We start from the raw sequence: 24,965 nt of genomic DNA on the forward strand, positions 1-24,965 counted from the left end.
TGTTCGTATCTAACTCATAGCAGGTTAAAAAGTGATAATTTTGGTCCAATTTCTGGGTTATTGTTGCTATAATTAACCAATTCCGTGGAATAATTTACATTAAAATAAATTGATTTAGCGCATGAAGTGTGTGATGCATTCCCCTATCTTGTTTAGTTCATCAAACGAGAAAGAAATGAGAAACTTAAGAGAAATCGCTGGTTCGGTTTTCAATAAGTGGATTATTTCGCTCCATGTGATGCAGGACAGGGGTTGAATTTCTGCTTCTATCAATTCTTCTTCTTCTCCAAACCTCCTCCTTTTTCACGTCATCCCATGACTCTTTCAATCTTATTTGACTCATTCTCTCTAAAATATTCTCATTTCCTTCATCCCACCATTCAGTCCCACGCTGCCAATTACCAGCAGTTGCATGACATGATACTTAATATTATGTTTAATATTAAAACCAACCATTACTGTGAGAATTGCCCTTGCCGATATATTGTTGAGGGGGGATAATACTTCTCCAAGAATATAAAGTTTGAGTTGATGGGACCGTGCTTCTCTAACCGGGGCACAACTGGATCCTGTGCGGGTCCAAACTGGTCCCTGTTTCAGTTCAGATTTGAGCAGCACGTCATCATTGTAGTATTACTAGTATAATAGTATTATATATTATATATATAATATATATATTATATATTATATATATATTTGGTCAATTCCCAAGCCTCCTAGGAATCCCACTGATCCTTCTCTCAATACTATATACTATACTATACAATACTATATACTATATTATATATATACTATATAATAGTACTAGTACTAGTATACTAGTAATATATAATACTAGTATTACGAGTATAGAGAGAAGTCCTAAGGTCAGGAGGTGTGAAGTGTTGTAGTGGATTCATATGATTAATCTTGAGGTGGTAAGTAGGGCAGCTGTTGCTTGGGTCTACTCTATGATAGGAGTGGGCTTGGTGGGCCATTAGATGTTTTCTTGTAAGTAGAGGCTTAGGAGTAGGACGAAGACATAAGCTTGGATTATGGCTACTGCAACCTCTAAAATGGTCAAAAGGAATAGGATTAGTGCTGTCAGAAGTGAGATTGTTGGGATAATGGGGAGGAGAGAGGTTGTAGCTGGAGAGATAAGTTGGATGAGGAGGTGGCGTGCTGTGAGATTGGCTGGGAGACGGACTCCTAATGCCAATGGGCGAATTAATAGGCTGGTGGTTTCAATCATGATTAGGGCTGGGAATAGTAGTGTAAGAGGTGGTCTAGAGCAATTGAAGGTTGGTTACGTAGGCCTGTGAGAAGGGTAGCTAGTCAGAGCGGGAATGCTAGGGCTATGTTTATTGATAGTTGAGTGGTTGGGGTGAATGTATATGGTAGGAGACCTAGAAGGTTGATTGTGAGTAGGAGGACTATTAGGGAAGTTAAGAGTAGGGCTCATTTATGACCAGTTTTGTTTAATGGAATTATTAGTTGGTTTGTGATTAGGTGGAAGAGTCAGAGTTGGAGGGTAGATAGGTGGTTAGTGATTCAACGGTTGGTAGGTGATGGGAGTAGTAGTGGGGGGAATAGTATTGAGAGAAGGATCAGTGGGATTCCTAGGAGGCTTGTGGATTGATCAAAGAAGCTTAAGTTCATGGTCATTGATTTTGTACTAGTTAGGATTTTGTTAGATGGAGGGTTGGTAGAGGTGGCAGGAGTTTGGGTTGAATGATTAGGGAAAACATCAGTCATGATGGGAGTATGATGAAGAATCATGGGTTTGGATTTACTTGGGGCATGTCATTAAGGAGGGGTGGGCGATCCTCTTTCTCTAGCTTAAAAGGCTAGCGCTGACATATAGCTTCTTAATGATAATAGTGTGGACAGGCGAACAATTTTGTGCATGATTTTATCCACATTATCTTCCTCTTGTCATCTTGTTCAAAATCACTAAGTCTTGATTTACTTAATTTTCTCTTGCTGTCGTTACAATTGCAAATCATAGATACCTGCAATGGAAAAATCTAAAGATCTCTGTTACGCTGTATTTTTTTAAATAACTAATTTTAAATATCTATTTTTAATAACGATTTTATTTTAATAACTATTTACTACTCTATACAAATGGACTGATTTTCTAACGATTTTATTTTAATAACTATTTACTACTCTATACGAATGGACTGATTTTCTAACGATTTTATTTTAATAACTATTTACTACTCTATACAAATGGACTGATTTGCTTTCAACAATGTAACCAGATCCCTGGTCAGTCCCCAAGTGTCTCTGTAAAATGTGACAATGAATTGGAAATAGAAAGTGAAACATCAAACAGTTCTCATGTTTCACCAATGGCTCATATAGAAAAAGTAGCAATTCCAATGAAGTATTTAGTACTAAACAACCTAAAAGGCTCTGACCAGACTTCCTTCTGCATCCATTGCCTTGACTTCATATGGCTACGCGCTTAAATAAGAACAGAATGATATGATTATAACATATGGTACCACACTTCTGGTTTTTAAGCACTACATTTTGCAATCAAAACCTTGCTTTACGAACACTAAAAGTTGGGTTTATTACATTGTTGAAATACAGAGCAGTTCCAAAGAGAAATTCGACGTTTTGGAGAGCTGCTGGACTGGGATTTTTTATTTGTCTGGGGTGGTTTGACAAAATCCGACAGCAGGAAAAGCATCTAAAATCCAAATCAGCAAAGAAAGATGCTTCAGAATGTTCCTTTTTTCATCCAAAATCTCCAAAAAATTGGAATTCATTCGAGTTGAGCAAATGTTGACTTACGAGGCACTAATAAAAAAATCAAACAACTTAATTTATACCCTTTACTGCAAAATAATGACAATATCCTAAACCTATATAACTATTAAAGGAGGAAAATGAGAAACCAATTATAGCGTTCATGTTTGGCTTTCTTCAAATAACCAAAATAATTGGCTTTCTCAAAGGCTTTACCATCGCTAATGTCACTTCTTCCCACTTCTTCCAATTTGTTCTCATGTCTCCTAAGTCTGAAGAGCGAAAGATTTTCAGTCGCATTCATAAGCTGCTGCCGCCACACTAAATATTCTTCAAAAAAGCAAAGAAAATAGCAATTTTCACCCTTATTTTCCCAAATCTTGAGAATATTAAAGTGGAATAAGGCTTAGTGAATATCAGACACCAATGAGACTTTTGTGGAACTCCTGAATGATGAAAGAAAACCATCATTTTGAAGAACAACTTGATTTTCCTCAACGTATTTGTCTAAAACTCCTTCAACCACAAGTCTATGATTAAGATCACAATGAAGCAAACACCAACTGCAAATGACTATTAGTCCATTATTGATATATTGGTCCATTATATTAATATATCGGAAGTTTAAATAGATGGAACTTCACCAATATTTTCAGCACAGAGTTTTAGGATCATTTGCTCTTTCTGTTTAAGGATAATTTATACAACACTTTTTTCAGGAAAGTTTCCATGTAAATGAAATAAGTGATTAATAAATCAGACAGAACTGAACAATCTGCTGATCGCTCAATACAAAAGCTTTAGATTTGGGTTACGTTCGTTATTTCAGTCTATTCTGAAATTGCTATTTTTTGACGCTATAAAAATAGGGGGATTAGGTAGGAGTAATATTCTTTAAAATGTAATTCAGCTGAAGGAGGGTATGATTAATATTTAGAAAATGTATTTATAATTCTTTGGCTCAATATGGGAGTGGGGACCGGCATAGCCAAGAATAACCTGATATTAAAAACGTTACTTGTGCTCATGAGCCATCAATTAAGAGTAATCAAAAAGAAGGTAATTCAGTGCAAAACAAGGCGATTCTCCTATTAAATGTCACTTCAATTCTTAAAATTCACATTCCCATTCTGCCACCAGCATCTTCAATTCTCCAGCTTAACGAGTAATCCACATTTTGTACATTCGCAGCAGTTACTGCTAAGTAGCGTTTGTACAGACTCCCAGCTAAACGACGTTAATTGCATCACGCTAACGTGATTATGGCTGACCGGTTTATTCGCAAGTGGATTTAATTTCATTTCTGGCTCGTTAGTGGAGTCATCAGACGATCGCGGGGAAGATTTCTTATATTTTCACGATCGCACGCATCTATAGGAAAACATCGATGTCTGGTGGCAAATTCTGCGTTCAACTCGTTCTTTAGATAATTTCAAAGATTAGATAGAGTTGCAGCTTTATTATACGACTAAACACGATAACGTTAATTTACAGTTCAAATACTGTTCACATTGATAGTGCATTAAATACTTGTCTGCTGCATGCTGGATAGGAGAAAAAAACTAACTGTTTTGCATGTCATAGAATCATTTCAGTTGGAAGAGACGCTCAAGATCATCATGTCCAACCATTAACCCACCCCTGGCACTGCCCCTCATCGGTCTGTATTTCCAACCCCTCCAGGGATGGTGACTCCAGCACTGCCCTGGGCAGCCTGTTCCAATGCCCCACAGCCCTTTGGGGAAGAAATTGTTCCCCACATCCAACCTCAACCTCCCCTGGTGCAACTTGAGGCCATTTCTTTGTGTCCCTGTGTCCCCTCAGCTCCTGTTCTCCAGCTGAACCCCCCAGGTCCCTCAGCCGCTCCCATCACACTTGTGCTCCAGCCCCTTCCCCAGCTCCGTTCCCTTCTCTCCACTCGCTCCAGCACCTCAAGGCCTTTCTTGGCGCCCAAAACTACCCCCAGGATTCACGGTTTGGCCTCCCCAGTGCCCAGCACAGTGGCACAATCACTTCTCTAGTCCTGCTGGCCTCACTATTCCTAATACAATCTAGGATGCTGGTGGCCTCTTGGCCACCTGGGCACACGCTGGCTCATGTTCAGCCGCTGTCACCAACACCCCCAGGTCCTTTTCCAGCCACTCTTCCCTGACCCTGCAGCATTCATGGGGTTGTTGTGACCCAAGTGCAGGACCCGGCACTTGGCCTTGTTGAACCTCAGACAATTGGCCTCAGCCCAACCATCCAGATGGTCCAGATCCCTCTGTAAACCCTTCCCACCCTCCAGCACATCAACACTCTCACCCAACTTGGTGTCATCCGCAAAGTTACTGAGGGTGCACCAGATCCCCTCATCTAGATCATTGATAAAGCAACTAAACTGAACCGGCCCCAATACCGACCCCTGGGGACACCACTTGTGACCGGCCAACAACTGGATTTGGTTCCGTTCACCACAACTCTTTGGGCCCAGCCCTCCAGCCCGTTCTTTATCCATCGCAGATACACCATCCAGGCCATGAGCTGCAGCTCCTGCATTCTCCAGGAGATGCTGTGGGATACGGTGTCAAAGGTTTTATTGAAGTCTAAGAACACAACATCCACAGCCTTTCCCTCATCTACTTGTGGGTCACCTTGTTGTAGAAGAGCGGGTTGGTCAAAGAGGACCTGCCTCTCATAACCCCACGTTGACTGGGCCTGATCATACGGTTCTCTTGTATGTGCTGTTACTCAAGATCATCTGCTCCATGACCCTGCCCAGCACAGAGGTCAGACTGACAGGTCTGTAGTTCCTTCCAGCCCTTCTTGTAGATGGGGGTCACGTTCGCCAACTCCCAGTCTACTGGGACCTCCCCATTTAGCCTAGATTGCTAGATAATGGCAAGTGGTTCAGTGATCACCTCCACCAGCTCGCTCAGCACCCATCTGGCCCAATCCTTTGCTAAAACACATCTGCAACACAAAAACCCATTAACTTTACCTAAAATACCTAATTATTACATGAACAAACCTCTGGTTAGTGCCATGAAAGGGACTAAAAAGGATTTACGTGACAACGTAATGGTGGATAAATAGCTATTATGTATTTCTAGAACATGCCTTTTGCTTTAGTTTAGCAAGGTCACGACTAAACTGCATAAACTGAAACTAAGGCTGACTTGAGTCTTTGGGATCTATAGCACTATCACCTTTCATCCCCTGTAATGTAACTGAATGCAGAAAATGTATAGATTTTAGATTTATTCCATTACATTGAAAAGACAGCTAAAAACGCAGTTCACAGGCCTTATTTTCCCTTCTCTTTAGCAATCCCAAATTTCTAAGATAAATACAGAGTCCTTACTTGTAAAACACAATGTCTTCCTAGGGAGTAGATGAAATAGGGGAACCTTTGAACATTTCCCCATGTACAAGAGCTTGGTTTTCTGTTGGAGAACCTAAAATAAAGGCCTATTTCTGAAGTACTTGCAGCTTTGAATATAATCAACGGTAATAACAAGACGCAAGGCAAAAAAATGCTTTTTGTCGCAACCACTTTTGTAATCCTGCTTTTTAATAACCTTCCTAATGGCCGAATTAGAAGGACCCCAACCGAAGTCATTGATCCCACATAAAACAAACATTGCTTTTTCTTCTTAGCTTTGCTTTACAAGCTCCATTATTTCCAGATGACGCTTGAGGGGCCGCAGAGTTGCGAGAATTAGATGCTTAAATATACAGCTGCTTTCTATTTACCGTCTACATTACGTGTAACTCAATGAGAATCCAAATTTTGGGTACAAATGGAGGAAAAGAGAAAAGAAATATAGAAATCTCATTGCCCAGGTGCAAAGTTTAATTATTGTGATTAAGACAGGAGAACAATTCATCAATATTTGCGGAATTCCAAGGCAGATTTAATTGGATCAGTACAGAGGGAGGAAAAGACTCAGCTCAATATAATCTACAATATATATAGATATCTATTTAATATCTAGATATATAAAAATATAGATTATATATAATAGATTATATATCTATACACACAGAGCTCACTGCATTTATATTATTTGCCTTTTTTCCTTTTGCATTGCCAATATACATTTATTTCTTTACCTGAACCAGTAGGGGGTTAAAGAACATTTGCACATTCAAGTCCATTTCTAAATATTAAAAATGGAACACTACATTGTTTCTATCACTGTGAAAATTCCTTTACCATCTAAGTGCTGCTTAAGCGACAGTCCTATATAGGAAATAATTCAAGATACTGGTACTAAGTGGGATTATTTTTAGTATTTTCCTAATGAATTTAAGCTTCATCTGAACAGAAAAATGCATTTTTATAAGCAAAATTTAGAGGGTTTAAAAAAAAAAGAGTTAAATTGAAGTTAATGTTAGAATTTTTTCCTATGGGATTATCTTACCTACACTATTTCCTCTCCTTCTCCATCCTTCCTAGAAATAGTTAGAAGTCAATCGAAGGGCTCAAATATCTCTATAATATATAGAGATATATGTATATATACACACTATTCTATAAAATCCTTAAAAAGCAACGAATTTGGTAGATTTTTGCTCCAACAACGGGTCTCACATGCGACTTTCCGAGGGAACTTTGCAGCCTCCGGTTACGCAGTTAAATATCTATGATTTTAAAAATGACACGAGGCCGTAATAAAATGACAAAGACAATAATTGATACGTTTACTTAAGAAATTTGCCTTGACCTGAAAGAAGCAAATTTCTCAATTAGTCTCTTACCAGTTTTTCCATTTGTTGCAACTTTTGGAAAATGTGCTTTCATTGAATGCAATTCAAATAAACCCCAAACTTAGCTGGATTTTTCTCATTTCTTCATCATGGAGATACCGGTGGACATGGACAAGTTGAGCAAAACGTGGTCTTTCAAAAGAGGTAATTTCTACTTAACTCTTAATAATCAAGCTTAATATTCAACTAGGAAATTAAGTAGAGCATGAGAATTTGTGTCTCTAAGGTGATGGTTTAATTTTGGGCGTTCTCCATCCAGCTCCTCAATCCCATCACATTGACTATAGTTTACCAGGAAACTGGTCCAGCCTTAATAAAATAAACAAAAAAAGGCACAAAAAACACAAAAAAAACCCCCAAAACTCACTTGTTTTTTTGTTTCCCTCAACAAAACCAATAGAAAAGCCAATTGACCATAAGAAACGTGGTAAAGAAAGATCTCAGCATATTCTTACTGCTATCAACAACCAGCAGCTTAGGGACTCTATATTAGGTCCAAAATCTGTTTTTTTACAGCAATAAGAAGAAAATACAGTAGAAACACTACCACACACTCCGAAAATAAGAAATGTCTGTCTCTCTTAATCTCCATTTGCTCCTGTTGTATATACGTCTCTTAATCTCCATTTGCTCCCGTTGTATATACGTTTTACGTCATGGATATACCACGTCACAGCACCCGCCCATCACACAATGTTCACAATAGGCAGGGCTCAGCCTAAGAATTAAAGATAAACTTGACTTTTTCCTTCCATATCCATCCCAGCCCTAAAAAGGAACACCGAGTATTTACTGTAATTTGCTTTTTGCAAGTCTAGTAGGCAGAAATGAGGAAAGAGACACATAAAGGAAGACAAGACCATGAGCAACACATAGAATAACTTCACGTACAATTTAACGCTTGTGACTGAGGTACCATGAAAATTCACTTTTCCATTATACAACACCATAGGAAAAAAAAGTATATATTGAATTATCTCATTTCCTTCGTTATTCTTACAACACAAACATGGGCTTGCAGAAGCAGAATATGCTGAAGTAAATGAAATCTGGCCTCAACTTTTATTTAGTCAACCGCCTGTGCTTCAGACTGAGTTGGAACATGAGAAATCTGGGGAAAAAATATATTAAGAAGAAGAAATTCAGTGAAGTATCTGAGCTTTTGGGCTATTTAGGGATATACGATAGTGTTTAAAAATTTCAGCCATCTCAAGGTGCTTGATAGTTATTTCATTAAGACCCCAAAATGTCTTAGAGGTCGGTCTTAAAAATATACAAGGTTTAGCAGCAATTCCAGCTTATCGAGCCCCTGCACCCATAAACTCAGTTTCACGCGCTCCAATCCGGTTGGGCCAAGACACTGTTTATATCGCATGATATAAAATAATGGAATCATTTTGGTTGGAAAAGAACCTCAAGATGATTGAGATCAACTGTTAACCCACCACTGGCACTAACCCACGTCCCTGAGAATCTCATCTATGTGTCTTGATCTACGATATCATATATCTCAGATATGAAAAGCCATCAGCTCCACCAAAGTAGCCTCTCCTTCTGCCCCAAAGGCCACATGAGCTCTACAGGACAGCTCGAAAAAGAGCCACAAGACCACAGGATGAATCTGAAGATGTAGCAGCAGAACCGGAGTTAAACAGCCCCAAGAGCATTGTCAATCTCAACACTCAGAAACACTCAGTGCACCCAAAATAGGGTCAGAGAATCATTTTGGTTGGAAAAGACCTTGAAGATCATTGAGTCCAAGCATTAACCCAACACAACGAAGTCCACCACTAAACCATGGAACCACAGAATCATTTTGGTTGGAAGAGACCCTCAAGATGATCGAGTTCAACAGTTCCCCCACCCCCGGCCCCATGTCCCTGAGAACCTGATCTGTGTGTATTTCCAACCCCTCCAGGGATGGTGACTCCAGCACTGCCCTGGGCAGCCTGTTCCAATGCCCCACAGCCCTTTGGGGAAGAAATTGTTCCCCACATCCAACCTCAACCTCCCCTGGCACAACTTGAGGCCGTTTCTGTGTGTCCCTGTGTCCCCTCAGCTCCTGTTCTCCAGCTGAACCCCCCAGGTCCCTCAGCCGCTCCCATCACACTTGTGCTCCAGCCCCTTCCCCAGCTCCGTTCCCTTCTCTCCACTCGCTCCAGCACCTCAAGGCCTTTCTTGGTGTGAGGAGCCCAAAACTGAACACGGAGATTTGAGTTAAGCCCTGAAACTGCTATTTTAAACAACACTTTGAAATGAAGGATGTTCAGTTTGTTGTCAAAGTAATTGTTGACAAGAATTTTTGCTGGGGCTAAATGTTCCACACTAAAACACGGAATTAATGGAAGTATCGAGCAACGCAAACACCCAAGTAAATTTGGAGCCTGGATGGAATCACAGAATCACACAATGACAGAATGTCAGGGATTGGAAGGGCCCTGGAAAGCTCATCCAGTGCAATCCCCCCATGGAGCAGGAACATCCAGATGAGGTTACACAGGAAGGTGTCCAGGCGGGTTGGAATGTCTGCACAGAAGGAGACTCCACAACCTCCCTGGGCAGCCTGTTCCAGGCTCTGACACCCTCACCGGGAACAAGTTTCTTCTCAAATTTAAGTGGAGCCTCCTGTGTTCCAGTTTGCACCCATTACCTCTTGTCCTATCACTGGTTGCCACCCAGAAGAGCCTGGCTCCATCCTCCTGACACTGACCCTTTAGATATCTGTAAACATGAATGAGGTCACCCCTCAGTGTCCTCTTGTCCAGCTCCAGAGCCCCAGCTCCCTCAGCCTTTCCTCACACGGGAGATGCTCCACTCCCTGCAGCATCTTGGTGGCTGCGCTGGACTCTCTCCAGCAGTTCCCTGTCCTGCTGGAACTGAGGGGCCACAACTGGACACAAGATTCCAGGTGTGGTCTCCCCAGGGCAGAGCAGAGGGGCAGGAGAACCTCTCTGACCTACTGACCACCCCCTTCTAACCCACCCAACTAATTATAAATCTCAAAATTTACTTCAACTGAGAGGAGGCAGTTATACTATGATACGCTTTATAGCAGTCAGAACTGGAATAGTTTGGATTGAAAGGGACCTTTAAAGGTTATCTAGTCCAAGTCCCCACGTGTTGAGAAGTCAACCCAGGAGAAAGAGCCACCAAATCCTCTCCAAGATGTTTCAAGTCTTGGGGGCTTTGAGTTGTTCGTGACCATGCAGATAAAAGAGCTTTATCCAGCTTGTGCATCATCTTACCAGGCAAGCAGAAGTGGGATCTCCTGTTCTTTAACCACAAACTAATCTGCTGAAATGTTTCAAGTTCCAAAAATTAAAGGTCAGATGGCAACTTTTGGGAGAACAATCACAACCCTAAACCCATGGGTGTCACAAGGAGCTTCATGTGAATTAGAACATGGTACGAGGGCAGGAATACACAGGAAAAACCTGCAAGTGATTAATTTGCACTGTAAAGCCGCATCTCTGAATAACAAAAAGGTTGTATGGTACGTGTCAGCAATAATAACTAAAAAATGCAGGTTAAGAAATCTTGTTACTTAAATTAAATTAAAGTCATTGCACTATTGTATCAAATTATCCTTTTAGGTACTTTTATGCTTAATGACAGAGTAATATGATAGTAAAGTCTCAGATGGGCATGTCCTGGAACATGTATTAACACTGAAAATAAAACACTTGTTCCATTTTCATCCTCAAAAATCCACAGCAACTGATAAATCAACGTATTTTTACATGGTATTGCAGTGAGAGTTCGAATGAGTACAAACCAAAGATCCTTCAGCAGTATAAGCATATTATTCAAGTCCCTGGAAGACATTTCCTTCTTGTACCGAAACTAGAGATTTTCCAACAAGCCGTGCAATTCAATTACAAAATTGCTGCCTATTTGTGGGTATTGGCTCAGTAAACTGAAGAGGACAGGATGGATCCACGGTTCAGAACATGCCAATTTGCCCCATGACTCCAGAACTCCCCCAAAAAGCTCCTTGGAAATTGTTTTCAATCATTTTTGGGATGCCAGAGCCCCATTCTTAAAAAAGAATTTGAAGTGTATGATTTAAATATCCCAAAATACGAACGGCTTGAGAATTACTTAATAGGGTACAGTGAGTCTCTTAGCCATGAATAATTGCGCTTATGTTTTGCCATTTTGAAGTGCAATTTTGTTTTAAAGACGTTTCAGACGTGACATCATTCCTCCAAGTTCCTGTATTTTGGTGTTTGGTGATGTTTGGGTAAATCTCTGCAGATTTAAGGATGTACCAGTTGTGTTTTGAAGCACTTAGTGAAGCATGAAGTTTGATACTCACGTAATCAGGGAGCGGAGAGTCGGTGGAACCGATGGAACCTCTTAGGGATTGTGTGGCTTGTTCCAGCACTTTGTTGTGTTTTTTAGACAGCAAAGAAAACAAACTGGAGGGAGAAAAAGAAGTGGAAAAAAAGAATTCAAAATATATTCACAATAGTGTCCTGAAATAGTTCAACTTGGTCAGAAAAGACGGTTTATTATATACACAAACTTGAATAAAGAGATTTTTAGAACGCAACGAACCATGGTTACGCGATTTATCTATTTATTTAACATCTGGGCTAAGCAACATTATAATTTGAATAAGAAATATTATATAGAACAAAGGATGTGAAGAACATCATTTATTCATGGTTAAATTCTTCAAAAGTTAAGTTGTAACAGAAGGATGGGTCCACATGCAATTTTAAATTCATAACCATTGTGTGTTCGCTAAAACGCAATTTTCAAGTGCAGCATTTCATGCAATATAGTGCAACAGATCCTTAATCATCTTGTGTATTGTTCATTGCAATAATTCAACGGTTTAGTACAGGAAGAACCCAAGTTATTTTACAGAAGCTTTGCTCTTGGGGTTGGTGACGCTTGGGACAAGGAGATGTCTTGTTCATCAGATCATTTAGAAAATATTCAAGTCAGTTTAGCAATTAAAACAAAAAGAAGCAGCAAAAATACTACCTCAAGTCCTATATTCTAGATAGCTGCTATTTCTTCGAATTAAGAGAACAGCGTCAGTGCTCAGAAAGCTTTTCTGCCTCAAGAAATGACACTTGGCATTACAAGAAGTCCTCTTAATTATTTTTACTTAAAATATATCATTGATATTGTATCTGTCACAGATGGTAGGAGTAGATTTCCCAGAGTATCAGTGGTTTTCCTTCTCTCGCTAGTCAAGAGCCTCGGGAAAAGGTTTTTCCAACACTTCTCGCCGTCACAAGGAATTAATTACGCTCCTCAAACCTAAATCTTATATCTCAAGAGCCGACTCAATAAATTCCACCATTTCCCGACACCTCTTCAGTCCGATATTTCTCCGAACAGATTAACAGCTTCCTTTTAAGGACAACCTTTGTCATAATTAAGGCATCTAATTAACCCACGTGAGCTCCCTTGGGTAGGCTGGACCATCCTCAAGGTTGACTTAGAGTCTATGAACATGAGGAACGGGCTTGAGACAACATGGTTGACACCAAGGTTGGTATCACGGCTGGTCCCACCAAGACAATTGCAACCAGATCGATAGAGCGAGAAGGTCAAATGACATTACAAGACCTTCGTGGTGGTTACGGCAGTTTATAGTATTTGGCTTTCTCAAGCTGGGCTTGTTTAGTCTAGAGAAGAGGAGGCTTAGAGGTGAGCTCAGCACTCTCTAGAACTACCTGAAGGGCAGTTCTAGCCAGGTGGGGATTGGTCTCTTCTCCCAGGCAGTCAGCAATAGGACAACAGGGCTTAAACTTAAATTTAGGCTGGAGATTAGAAAGCAATTCTTTACAGAGAGAGTGGTCAGGCATTGGAATGGCTGCCCAGGGAGGTGCTGGACTCACCGGCCCTGGAGGTTTTTAAACTGAGATTGGACATGGCGCTTAGTGCCATGATCTGGTAAATAGACTAGAGTTGGACCAAGGGTTAGACTCGATGATCTCTGAGGTCTTTTCCAACCCAGTCCATTCGGTGATTCTGTAAACACAATATTTTTAGCGTCGCAAAAACCGGAATCTTCTTTTTCCGTCGTGTTGTCCAACGGAGACTCAACAAGACGAGTTATTCCTGAGACCCAATGCCAACCTCTCCCTAACTCACAGCTATTAGAACATCCTACATTAAAAAGGGAAGCAGCAACACAGAAATAAGATATATTAGGCGGCTTTCCACCTTTTCCTCCCCGTCTCGTAATCTACTATTTGAAATTTTTGTTCAAAATTTGGATTTGCAAACTGGCCATTGGCCCAAACCAGCAGTGCTAGTTTTTGAATCGCTGGGATTTTTGAAGCCTCGGATTTCAGAGCTATTGGCATCAGCACCATCTAGTGCTGCAGAGCCAGAATACTCCGTTAAAACCAACCTGGTGATGCTTATGGTGGGGGGGAAACAAGAATAGGTTAAACCTGGTGTGTGTTTGCTCCAGAAGATACAGATAATATCACAGAAAGGAAAAATTTGGAAAAAAAGAGGATTTCCAACTAGCAGAATCTTCTCCAAAACACATAAAGCGTTTTGGCTACCAAGGAGATTGAAATAGAAGCAAAGAATTGGGAGCAGGATTGTGAAAAGTGCAATTTATTTGATGCACGTGTAAAGGAAAATGCACCTAAATTTGTATTCTGCATGAAACTGGGAGAGTGAAGAGCAAATTTATTTCCTCTAACAGAAGTGGGAAAAAGAATATGAAATTAAAAGGATGGAAGATTATTTCTTTATAACCTATTTTTGCTATCTTTAATGTAATTAAGTGTGATGTGACTAAACTCCAGTGCTTATTTGCGGTACAAACAAGCCCTTGGTGGCTGATTTCTGTCTCCAAATGGGGGATGGTTTATTACTCGTTGTCTTTGGCACCGGAAGCTTCCCTTGCAAAGTTTTGCTTTCCTGCCTTCTTAGTCCACTGCCCAAAACACCAAAATTCAGTTTAAAAAACCAAACCAAAATGAATTAATAATAATAATAATAATAATAATAATAATAATAATAATAATAATAATAAAGGATTTGGGGTTGTTTTAAGGTCTGAAAAATGCAATTCAAGAAAAGGCAACAATGCTTTACAACAAGGTCGTTCCCATCTCCACAACATGGTACAAGAGACAAATTTGACACAAGGCTGAACCTCAATCAATTAAAAATTATTTCAGACTAAACAGTCATGGTTGCTGAAATACAAGTGACTTCATTGTGTGCAAACTGGCTTAAGGAGAGAAGCCAGAGAGTGGTAGTCAATGGTGCGGAGTCTAGTTGGAAGCCAGTATCTAGTGCGGTGCCTCAGGGCGCAGTACTGGGGCCCATATTATTCAATATATTCATTAACGATTGAGACGAGGGAATAGAATGACTGTCAGCAAGTTTGCTGGTGACACCAAGCTGGGAGGAGTGGTGACACGCCAGAGGCTGTGCTGCCATCAGAGACCTGGACAGGCTGGAGAGTTGGGTGGGGAATAACCTAATGAAATTTAACAAGGGAAAGTGCAGAGTCTTGAATCTGGGCAGGAACAACCCCAGGTTCCAGTATAGGTTGGGAAATGACATATTAGTGTAGGGGAAAGGGACCTGGGGGTTCTGGTGGACAACAGGATGACCATGAGCCAGCACTGGACCCTTGTGGCCAGGAAGCCAATGGTACCTGGGGTGTATTACAAGGGGGTGGTCAGTAGGTCAGAGAGGTTCTCCTGCCCCTCTACTCCGCCCTGATGAGACCCCACCTGGACTCTTGTGTCCAGTTGTGGCCCCTCAGTTCCAGCAGGACAGGGAACTGCTGGAGAGAGTCCAGCGGAGGGCAACAAAGATGATTAAGGGAGTGGAGCATCTCCCTTATGAAGAAAGGCTGAGGGAGCTGGGGCTCTTTAGTTTGGAGAAGAGGAGACTGAGGGGTGACCTTATTAATGCTTAAAAATATATACAGGGTGAGTGCCACGAGGATGGAGCCAGGCTCTTCTCGGTGGCAAACAATGACAGGACAAGGGGTAATGGGATCAAGCTGGAACACAAGAGGTTCCACTTGAATATGAGAAGAAATATCTTCTCAGTGAGGGTGTCAGAGCCTGGAACAGGCTGCCCAGGGTGGTTGTGGAGTCTCCTTCTCTGCAGACATTCAAAACCCACCTGGACATGTTCCTGTGCGACCTCACCTGGTTGTTCCTGCTCCAGCAGGGGGATTGGACCGGATGATCTTTTGAGGTCCCTTCCAATCCCAAACATACTGTGATACTGTGTTGCTTGCACACACAATGTTATAAAATTCCAATCAGTAATACATGAACTTCAGGGGTTCAAAAAGACAACTCCACAAAGCCCGTGGATCCCAAAAGAAAAAATAAAGTCAATAGTGGTGACTTATTTAACAACTTTCTGGCCCACCAAAATCACACAAAAAAGTGTATCAAGTATACTTCTCACATGCAAAAAAAAGGATGTATAAAATGAAACTGTTAGAATGAAACAATTAGGAAAAAAAAAGATGATGATAAGGGAATTAAAATTAGATGTGAAGCCAAAAGTTAAAATTAACCCAATTCTGGAGCTTTCTGAAAGTTTCGTACAATGAGACGGAAAGTTATTGGTGTAAATAGGATGACCCAAGATAACACGATTCCAGTTAATCCTGAGTGAACAATGGAACGGTGATTGTGCGACTCATCCAGAGGAGGAAATCACCACTATAGAAAAATAGACTTTGTCAATCACACTTGAGTTGTTTTTCAACAAGACCAGGAAAAAGTATAAAGGATGATATTACCCATTTTAAGAGGCTTTTACACTTGGTTCCACATGGGGTTTTTTGAATTAAGAAACTCAAATGATAAAAAGCAACATGAGTTGAACTATATGAACCCAAAACCAGACATCTGAACAGAGAAAAACCTTCCAATTTGAATCTTGAAATAAGTTCTCTTCAAATGCCCGACCAGGAATATATTCTTGGCCAACAGCTATTTAACATTTGTTATAGCTACTGAAATACTTTCAATTATATAAAGATGGTATATAAGATGATGTTTATCATTCATACACATCGATGACAACCGGTATGCAAATGGCATGTTCATTATAGGAGTGTAAAGTAAAAAGACACTTTTGTTAATTCTTTTGTTTGCCTATCAACAAGTTGGACATCAAATAATCTCGTGATTTAATGATTTAAACCTGAATTTAGCAGGAAAGGATCCAAGCTGCTCCCCAAGAGTGAAGGATCTGCAACTAAGGACCACCAGACCAACAAAGAGATGCCAATAATGCAATAAAACTGCTGAAAAAGTCACTGGTTTTGGGATTAATATCCAGCAAAGTTTTGCTTTATGGGAAATTAGTCAACCAGAAAACACACCTCTCCATGAAACATTCAAGAAGCTCAATTATTGAATGGATTTGAGAGAAAAGAGAAAGGGAGACTTGACTGAAATGCAAAAATAGGCAGGTGGAGAAAAGTTTCTTAACAGAGGATCCTTCAAGTTATCATAGATAGATAGATAGATAGATAGATAGATAGATAGATGGATAGATAGATGGATAGATAGATAGATGAATAGATAGACGGATAGATAGATAGATAGATGGATAGATAGATGGATAGATAGATAGATAGATGGATAGATAGATAGATAGATGGATGGATAGATAGATGGATGGATAGATGGATAGATGGATAGATAGACGGATAGATAGATGGATAGATAGACGGATAGATAGACAGATGGATAGATGGATGGATAGATAGATGGATAGATGGATAGATGGATAGATGGATGGATAGATAGATAGATAGATAGATAGATAGATAGATAGATAGATAGCAAGTTTTAGTGAAATGGAAACTGAAGTAGTGGTTGCACAGGCACAAGTCGCTCTTAGAGAGGTGGTTGAAACCAAGTGTGAAGCACAATAAATCCTAATTTACACTGTCAGGGCCTGGTGCAAATCTGCTCCTACACACTGGGAATAGGAGGAGGTTGCACTTTGAACACAAACTCAAAGCCAACTCAGCAGCGTTGAACCGTCGTCCTCATGCTTGGTCACAGAATTACAGAATGGTTTGGGTTGGAGGGACGTTCCCAGCTCCCCCAGTGCCCCCCCTGCCATGGGCAGGGACATCTTCACCAGCTCAGGGTGCTCAGAGCCCCGTCCAGCCTGGCCTGGGATGTCTCCAGGGATGGTTCAGCCACCACCTCTCTGCCCAACCTGGGACAGGCTCTCACCACCCTCAGGGACAACAATTCCTTCCTCATGTCCAGCCTCAATCTCCCTCCTTTAGTTTAAACCCATCACCCCTTGTCCTATCACAACAGGCCCTGCTCAAAAGTCTGTGCCCATCTTTCTCACAGGCCCCTTTTAAGTCCAGAAAGGTGCAATAAGGTCTCCCCGGAGCTTCTCTTCTCCAGCTGAACACCCCAGCTCTCTCAGCCTGTCCCCCAGCAGAGCTGTTCCAGCCTCAGATCATTCCTGTGGCTCCTCTGGCCTCTCTCCAGCAGGTCCATGTGTGTCCTGTGTTGAGGACCCAGAACTGGTCACCAACAGCAGAGAGAAAAGCTGGACCAGGATTCCTCCTAAACTGCATCCAGGTTTTACTTCAAAAGCCAATGGGGATCTACAGAGGCTGAGCCCAGATATGAGAATGAAGGACAGACAGAAGCACAGAAGGTTCCATCTAAACGTGAGGAGAAACTTCTTTACTGTGAGGTGTCAGAGCCTGGACCAGACTTCCCAGAGCAGGTGTGGAGTCTCCTTCTCTGGAGACATCCAAACCCACGTGGACACGATCCTGTGTGATCTGCTCCGGTGACCCTGCTTGAGCAGGTGGGTTGGACTGGATGATCTCCAGAGGTCCCTTCCAACCTCAACCAGTCTGGGATTCTGTGGGGTCAGCCCTTGGTTTCAGGCTGCTCCTGGAGCCTCTCCAGGTCGGGGAGAATGGAAAAACCTATGGACAATGTAGCGTGGCTCTAATGTGGAGAGCAGTCAATGGGTTGGGACAGCAATGAAAGTCCTTAAACCAAGACTGACCCCTTTCCTAAGAGCTCCGTTCTAGTTCTACCACAGCAACTTCAGCCCAGAAGTAAGAATTAATTGCACCTTCGGTCTGCATTATGTCAGAGGTCAGACTCAATGATCCAAGTGGTCTCTTCTGGTCCCATATGCATTTAGGCAATGGTCTATAGGTACTGATGAAAGATGCAGACAACGAATCCTCTTGGGAGACAATTTATTGTCATTATAAGCTTTGTCACATTAAAATAAATCTGGCAAAGCTATCTCCAGTATTAAATTATTGCATTCGTATGCTGACCTATCAGCAGTATTATGGGCAAAAGGAGTATATTCTGGAAGAAATAATCAAAAGGGAGAGAAAAAAGGCTACAACTTTGGAAGGGGGAAGACATGACCAACCTTTGAAGCTGAAAAACCAAGAGTCAAGAGAATGGGAGACGAACGGAGCAGATGAGTTGAAGATGGTGAGATTGAGTTATACGACAGAAAAAAGGCATAAGGATTGAACTTCTGCCAATTCAAATCACTGGTGAGCTTCTCAAGAGACAAAAATTTCAATTATCTGAATAGTTTAAAATATTCTATATGTGTTGAGTCCGTAAGTAACTTGCAGTGCTCAACGTACTTTATTTGAAGCTTGAAAATTCAGATGCTCTGAATCCTTTTTCCTCGCTTTCCCGCTTCAGAAGTATATTGCAAATAAATGGAACAGCACACAAACACAAAACACTATCTGGGGATGGAAAAACATTGATGATGAATGTTCTCAACCAATTCAGTGATGCTCCGTGCTGTTCCTTCCCTCTGCTCTCACATACATGTCAAATGGACTATTGTTCTCCATTTTAAAGAATTAAATATAAGCCCTAAACACCGAAACCACGTTACGCAAATACTCCTTAAACAACAGGATTTTACAACGCCTGCATGAACACCATGAACATTTAAGAAAAAACCCCTCCTTTATATAGCAAGCTCTAAAAATATCTTTGTTTTGAAACCTGATGTCTTAATTCCTTAATTCCTGTATGCGCAAGGAACACCTCTTGGTTGTCACCTATTTTTTAACGAATTACAGGGCCTATTTTTTAATTGATTCATTCATTTAGCATGAAGAAGTGCAGAAGAAAGTCCCCAAATGCCCATGAAGAGCCCTTGAGGCATTTAGAATTGGAATTATCCAAGCTATTATGGCACACCAACAGAAATAACGAGAACTCCAAGGACTATATGGGGTGGTTGACTCCATGCAGGGACACTTGGTTTTACCTATTTGAGCCCAACTTTAATGCCTGGAAGAAATTTCAGATCTTTGGAATAAGGAGCCAACTAATTAAGAGATCAAATTGCTAAGGAGAAAACAAGAACGTACTTTATATCCTTTTAATCATGTAAAGTGAAGCGTGACTAAATTCTGCTTGAGCAAAGCTTGGCTATATGTATTATTAGGTCCCTCTGGCTTGTGGAAATGATGCGAAACCAAGAGATTTTGGGTGTGCAACCTCCACTGAGGTCATGGATGCAAATCACAGAATCACACAGAATCACAGAATGGACTGGGTTGGAAAAGACCTCAGAGATCATCGAGTCCAACCCTTGGTCCAACTCCAGTCCGTTTACTAGATCATGGCACTAAGTGCCATGGCCAATCTCAGTTTAAAAACCTCCAGGCACGGCGAGTCCAGCACCTCCCTGGGCAGCCATTCCAATGCCTGACCACTCTCTTTGCACAGAATTGCTTTCTAATCTCCAGCCTAAATTTAAGTTTAAGCCCCCTTGTCCTATTGCTGACTGCCTGGGAGAAGAGCCCAAGCCCCACCTGGCTAGAACTGCCCTTCAGGTAGTTCTAGAGAGTGCTGAGCTCAGCTCTAAGCCTCCTCTTCTCCAGACTAAACAAGCCCAGCTCCCTCAGCCTCTCCCCATAGGGCTTGTGTTCAAGTCCCTTCCCCAGTCTTGTTGCTCTTCTCTGGACCCTCCAGCACTTCAATCTCTTTCCTGAGCTGAGGGGCCCAGCACTGAACACAACACTCCAGGGGTGGCCTCCCCAATGCAGAGCATAGGGGAAGGATCACTGCCCTTGTCCTGCTGACCACGCTGCTTTGGATCCAGGCCAGGATCCCATTGGCCTTCTTGGCCACCTGGGCACACTGGTGGCTCCTGTTGAGCTTCCTGGCCATTAGTCCCCCAGGTCCCTTTCTGCCTGGCTGCTCTCCAGCCACTCTGTGCCCAGCCTGGAGCTGCAGGGGGTTGTTGTGGCCAAAGGGCAGGACCCACCACTTGGCCTTATTGAACTTCATCCCATTGGAATGGGCCCATTTTTCCAGTTGCCAGGGTCAGCTAAATCCCAAAGGATCGCAAATAATTTTAACATAATTGGGTAAACCAATTATTTCTATCCCATCTTCCTATTAAACACCCAGCATTAAAAACTGCTTTAAATTCTACAGCCGTTGATCATAATAAATGAAGCATTTCAACGTATCTTTAGCTCACAACAGAAGCTTCTCGTTCATTTTAAAGAGAATTATTTTATCTGCCACTGAACAGAGATCTAGAATTCATGTGTTACAAAGACATGGCAAATTCCATCTCCTAAAGGAACTTGCTTATTAATAAGTAGAAAACCACGCAGTCACCGTACCCTTGGCACGGATAATCTCATTCCCCTTTTGTCTGACATGTCAAATAACATCCTCGTAATTGCGCTTCAAGGCCGGCAAGGATGAGAAGCACCACCTAGAAACAATATCTTCCTAATTCCGCATCGTATTAAAGTATAAATTCAATAACAAGACTGCGATGTATTACTGATATAATCCCCCCTGCAAATTGGGTGTATTTTTCTCTAAGCAAAAGAGTGGCAGGAGGCAAAACATTTGTATTGAATTAGGACAAAACTCTGCGGGTGAGAATTGGAAGAAATTGCTGGAGAAAGCGGCCGGAGCAAAACTCCCACCCAAAAAACCCCAAGGCAGATTGTGAACAATGAAACAACAAGAAGAAACTTAAAAAGACATCAGTGCCGTGCAACTTAAGGTCCAAATCCTTCGCCTTTGAGCGGCTTTTAGCTGGTATGGTTTTGCTCAAACACGCCGGGTGTGCGTGTACATACATATGTATATGTATTTAGGTCGTCGCTACAGTTATAAATGGAATTGCGGTGCCTCTCTGAAGGGAAAAATGTGGATCCATATGAGACTCGTTCTACACGTTGCTAACGCCCTTCTTTAGGCTAAGGCTTATGCTAAGCTTAAGTTTAAACGGTGGTTTACCACTCACGTCACCCACGCCGCGTCCTTATAGCAACCCCATGTTTGGCCTTTCAATGCCCCAAGGTGATTAAAAATAGTAGTTCCTTTCATTCTCTTTTCAACTTCGGAAATAATATCACGGTTCTGACTTAACTTCATACAACTGAGTTTTCATATTGAAGCAGCAGAACAAGAACCAAGGTGCTCGGAGGACACATTATCGTGCTGTAGACAGATAATACTAATTTTGTCTTGCACTTTGTTTCCTTTTCCCCACTTTTCTTCTTCTTCAAAGCCCCGTCCTAAAGGTCTCTTGGCCATTTTTCCTCCATGGGAATGAGTTTTATGCTTTCTCTCCTCTTTGGTCCTTTCCGATCACATTCCCCACCACGGAAAGCATCCCTGTGCCTCTCTCTAATCATTACAGTTCATTTAATTACCCTCTTGACATGATAACTTTCACATTTTACATTTTTTTAAGAAAATAAAGACAAATCAATTGGATGTATGAGGATTCTAGAGCAAAACTATCGCTAAGGACCTTAGAGAAGTGACCAAAAATTCAAAGTAGAACGTAGGCCCCACTGCTAAGACATGATCTTAAAGGCAGGGCCTGTCTTTTCTAGACTAAAACCCCAGAAGAAAAGAACATCTGAAAGATTTGTATCTGTAGATAACCTCCATGACTCTATAACGACGTGTCAATTTTTTGCGGCTCTAAATCCAAAAATCTATTGTATTTTCTTTGCATATGTCAAGAACCTGTGCTGAGTACCACGTGATCTCAAAAAAATGGCTAATTATGGAAATTAATTTCTCATTTTACTGAGTTTAGATGGTGTCGGTGTCCCCTGAGGCCACACACAGAATAAAGATGGTTTTAAAAAGTGAATATAACTACATTCACTTAATGATGCTGCTCCAGAAGAAATGAGAAGAGTAGGCGCTTAATTAAAGGTCATGTTTTTGCTTTCAAAACGAAGATGGTGAATTAAGACTTCACAGACAAACTTGAGCTATTCTTTCCTAAACTGTGAGGGAAATTTGATGTTGATCAAGGCCATTTTGTTTTAATGTAGTGTGTAGAACATAATAGATGGACTTGAGTTACTCAAAATTCACACTACAATATGTGGTGTAACATAAATGTACACACATACGTGTATACATGTGTGTATATATATATATATATATATAATTTCAGTCTCTTTCAAAGTATTATACATAATATATCTCTTGCAAAACAGAAGAAAAACGCAGGATAGTGTCAAATACTATAATATATTAAATATTTTTCAACACCAAGACCAGGTTTCATCTCTATTACTAAACAGTTCCTGTAAAAACACAACACCAAACTTCAAAGATAAATATCCCAAGTCAAAATTGTCTATATCCTTCATTGCAACGTGAACATCAACCCCCTTTTGTTCAATTTCTGTGGATTTACGTCCCTAGATATACACAAAATGAAGCCCGTCACAAAGAAACCTCTTTCCAAAGGAAAATTCATGTCAAAATAGCTAGGAAATTAAAAAGAGGGTTTCTCATTCGGAAAAACATCCGCGGCATCGAAATAAATATTTATCAAGGATGCTAATTTTTATTAATTCTTGTTATTCCATATTTTTTATTTGCTGATTTTCTCCTCCATCTTCTATGGCTCTTAAAATTAAACCCAAGGAAAATCCAACCTGTGCAAATAACTCCTTGTGGAAGGAGCTCAGTCTTTGACCATCCCTTCATCTTCTATAAAAATACTTTCTATATTTAGCAAAAATACGGCTTAACCATGTTTCATAATCCGACCTCGACGGAGCTCAAATGTTAATTTTGCTAAAAAAAAGGTGTAACAGACATTACCGGTAAGATTTAGAAACACTATGTTGGCACAAAGAACCCTTATGTAAGAGAAAGCAGATTTTATTTTAGGTAACACTTCAAAGTTATTCTTTTTCGGTAGGAAAAAGGTCATTATTTCCCACATAGACTGTCATCCGAAATTACCTTATACACTACTGAACTTGTCGTTCTAAAGAGAGGTTATTTTATTGCCTTCAAGTCTTGGGATCGGTGGGAAAACGGATCCAAATTAGATTTAATGATTCATTCCAGCATACTCGCAGTTGTGCAATATTTTTCCATCTTCCAAACCAACATGATATATATTTATTTTAAGCCCCAGTGCCTCAAGTTGCACAGTAATTAAATGTGCATTGTATTCCATTTATTTTGAAATCCAACCTTGTTCTCACAGAGAAAAGAGGTTGAGCTTTTGTGCTTTACCTCCCACTCCTTTTTCTCCATCTAATTCCCCTGTGTGATTCTTTCTGCCTCATGGGATGGGATTTTAATTCCCCTTTATCTTGGAGAAAAGAATAATACTACAGCATGGGACCAAATACAAAGTAGGATGTTCAATCATAGAGTCATTTTGGTTGGAAGAGACCATCAAGATTGAGTCCAACCATAACTCCAGCACTAAACCATATCCCTAAAGACACAATACGTCTTTTGAGACAAATATCTTTCACAATTTAAATATCTCCAGGTGACAACCAAAGTCAAGCAAAGATGAGTTTTTACAACCTCGCTGGTTTAATCTGTGGACAAAACTATGGTGGACACTAAAGCAACGAGCTAATGTGATTCAACATACAAAAAGTATCATGGTTCTTAGAAGAAATATCAAGATAATAATAGTATTTCCCAATTGATTCAAGTAGTGACAAACTGGTGAAGTAGAAGGTAGAGAAGTAGACAAGGAGGTGGACAAAAACTGGTTGAACAAACGGGTTTAGAGAGCACAAATTCCAGCCGGTCATGGGTGATGGAACCCATGTGGTGCTTCTGAGGCCAATCTCTTGAACATCTTCATTAATCAAATCGTTTAGGTTGATAAAGACCTTGAAGGTCATCAAGTGTAACCATCAACTGCCAAGTCCACCGCTAAACCATGTCCCTGAGCACCACACCTACATGTCTTTTAAATGAAATCATAGAATGTCCTGAGTTGGAAAGGACCCACAAAGACCATTGAGTCCAGCTCCTGGACCTGCACAGATCAACCCCAAAATTCACAGCACGTGTCTGAGGGCATTGGCACTTTAAATCTATAAATTTAAGGGAGCAGGTGGATCTACTAGTTCTGAAGAACCGATAACTCCAAGGATAACCCTCGGTGAGTTTGTAGGTGACAGAGAACTGTGA

General features: G+C 40.8%; 1 protein-coding gene across 10 annotated transcripts in view; it reads right to left on the reverse strand.

Moving 5' to 3' along the window:
• DYM (dymeclin) overlaps positions 1 to 24,965 on the reverse strand; it is a 153,003-nt gene that overhangs the window by 50,678 nt on the left and 77,360 nt on the right. For all 10 annotated transcript variants that reach the window (XR_013923509.1, XM_080362048.1, XM_080362050.1 and 7 more), the window contains one exon: positions 11,813 to 11,915. Coding sequence is in view for 9 of the 10 variants with exons in the window: in XM_080362048.1 (XP_080218174.1) it covers positions 11,813 to 11,915 (103 nt within the window). In the remaining variant the exon portion in view is untranslated. The remainder of the gene's footprint in view (positions 1 to 11,812; positions 11,916 to 24,965) is intronic.

This window comes from Nesoenas mayeri (assembly GCF_963082525.1).
Source record: "Nesoenas mayeri genome assembly, chromosome: Z".
NCBI classification, from domain to species: Eukaryota; Metazoa; Chordata; class Aves; order Columbiformes; family Columbidae; genus Nesoenas; species Nesoenas mayeri.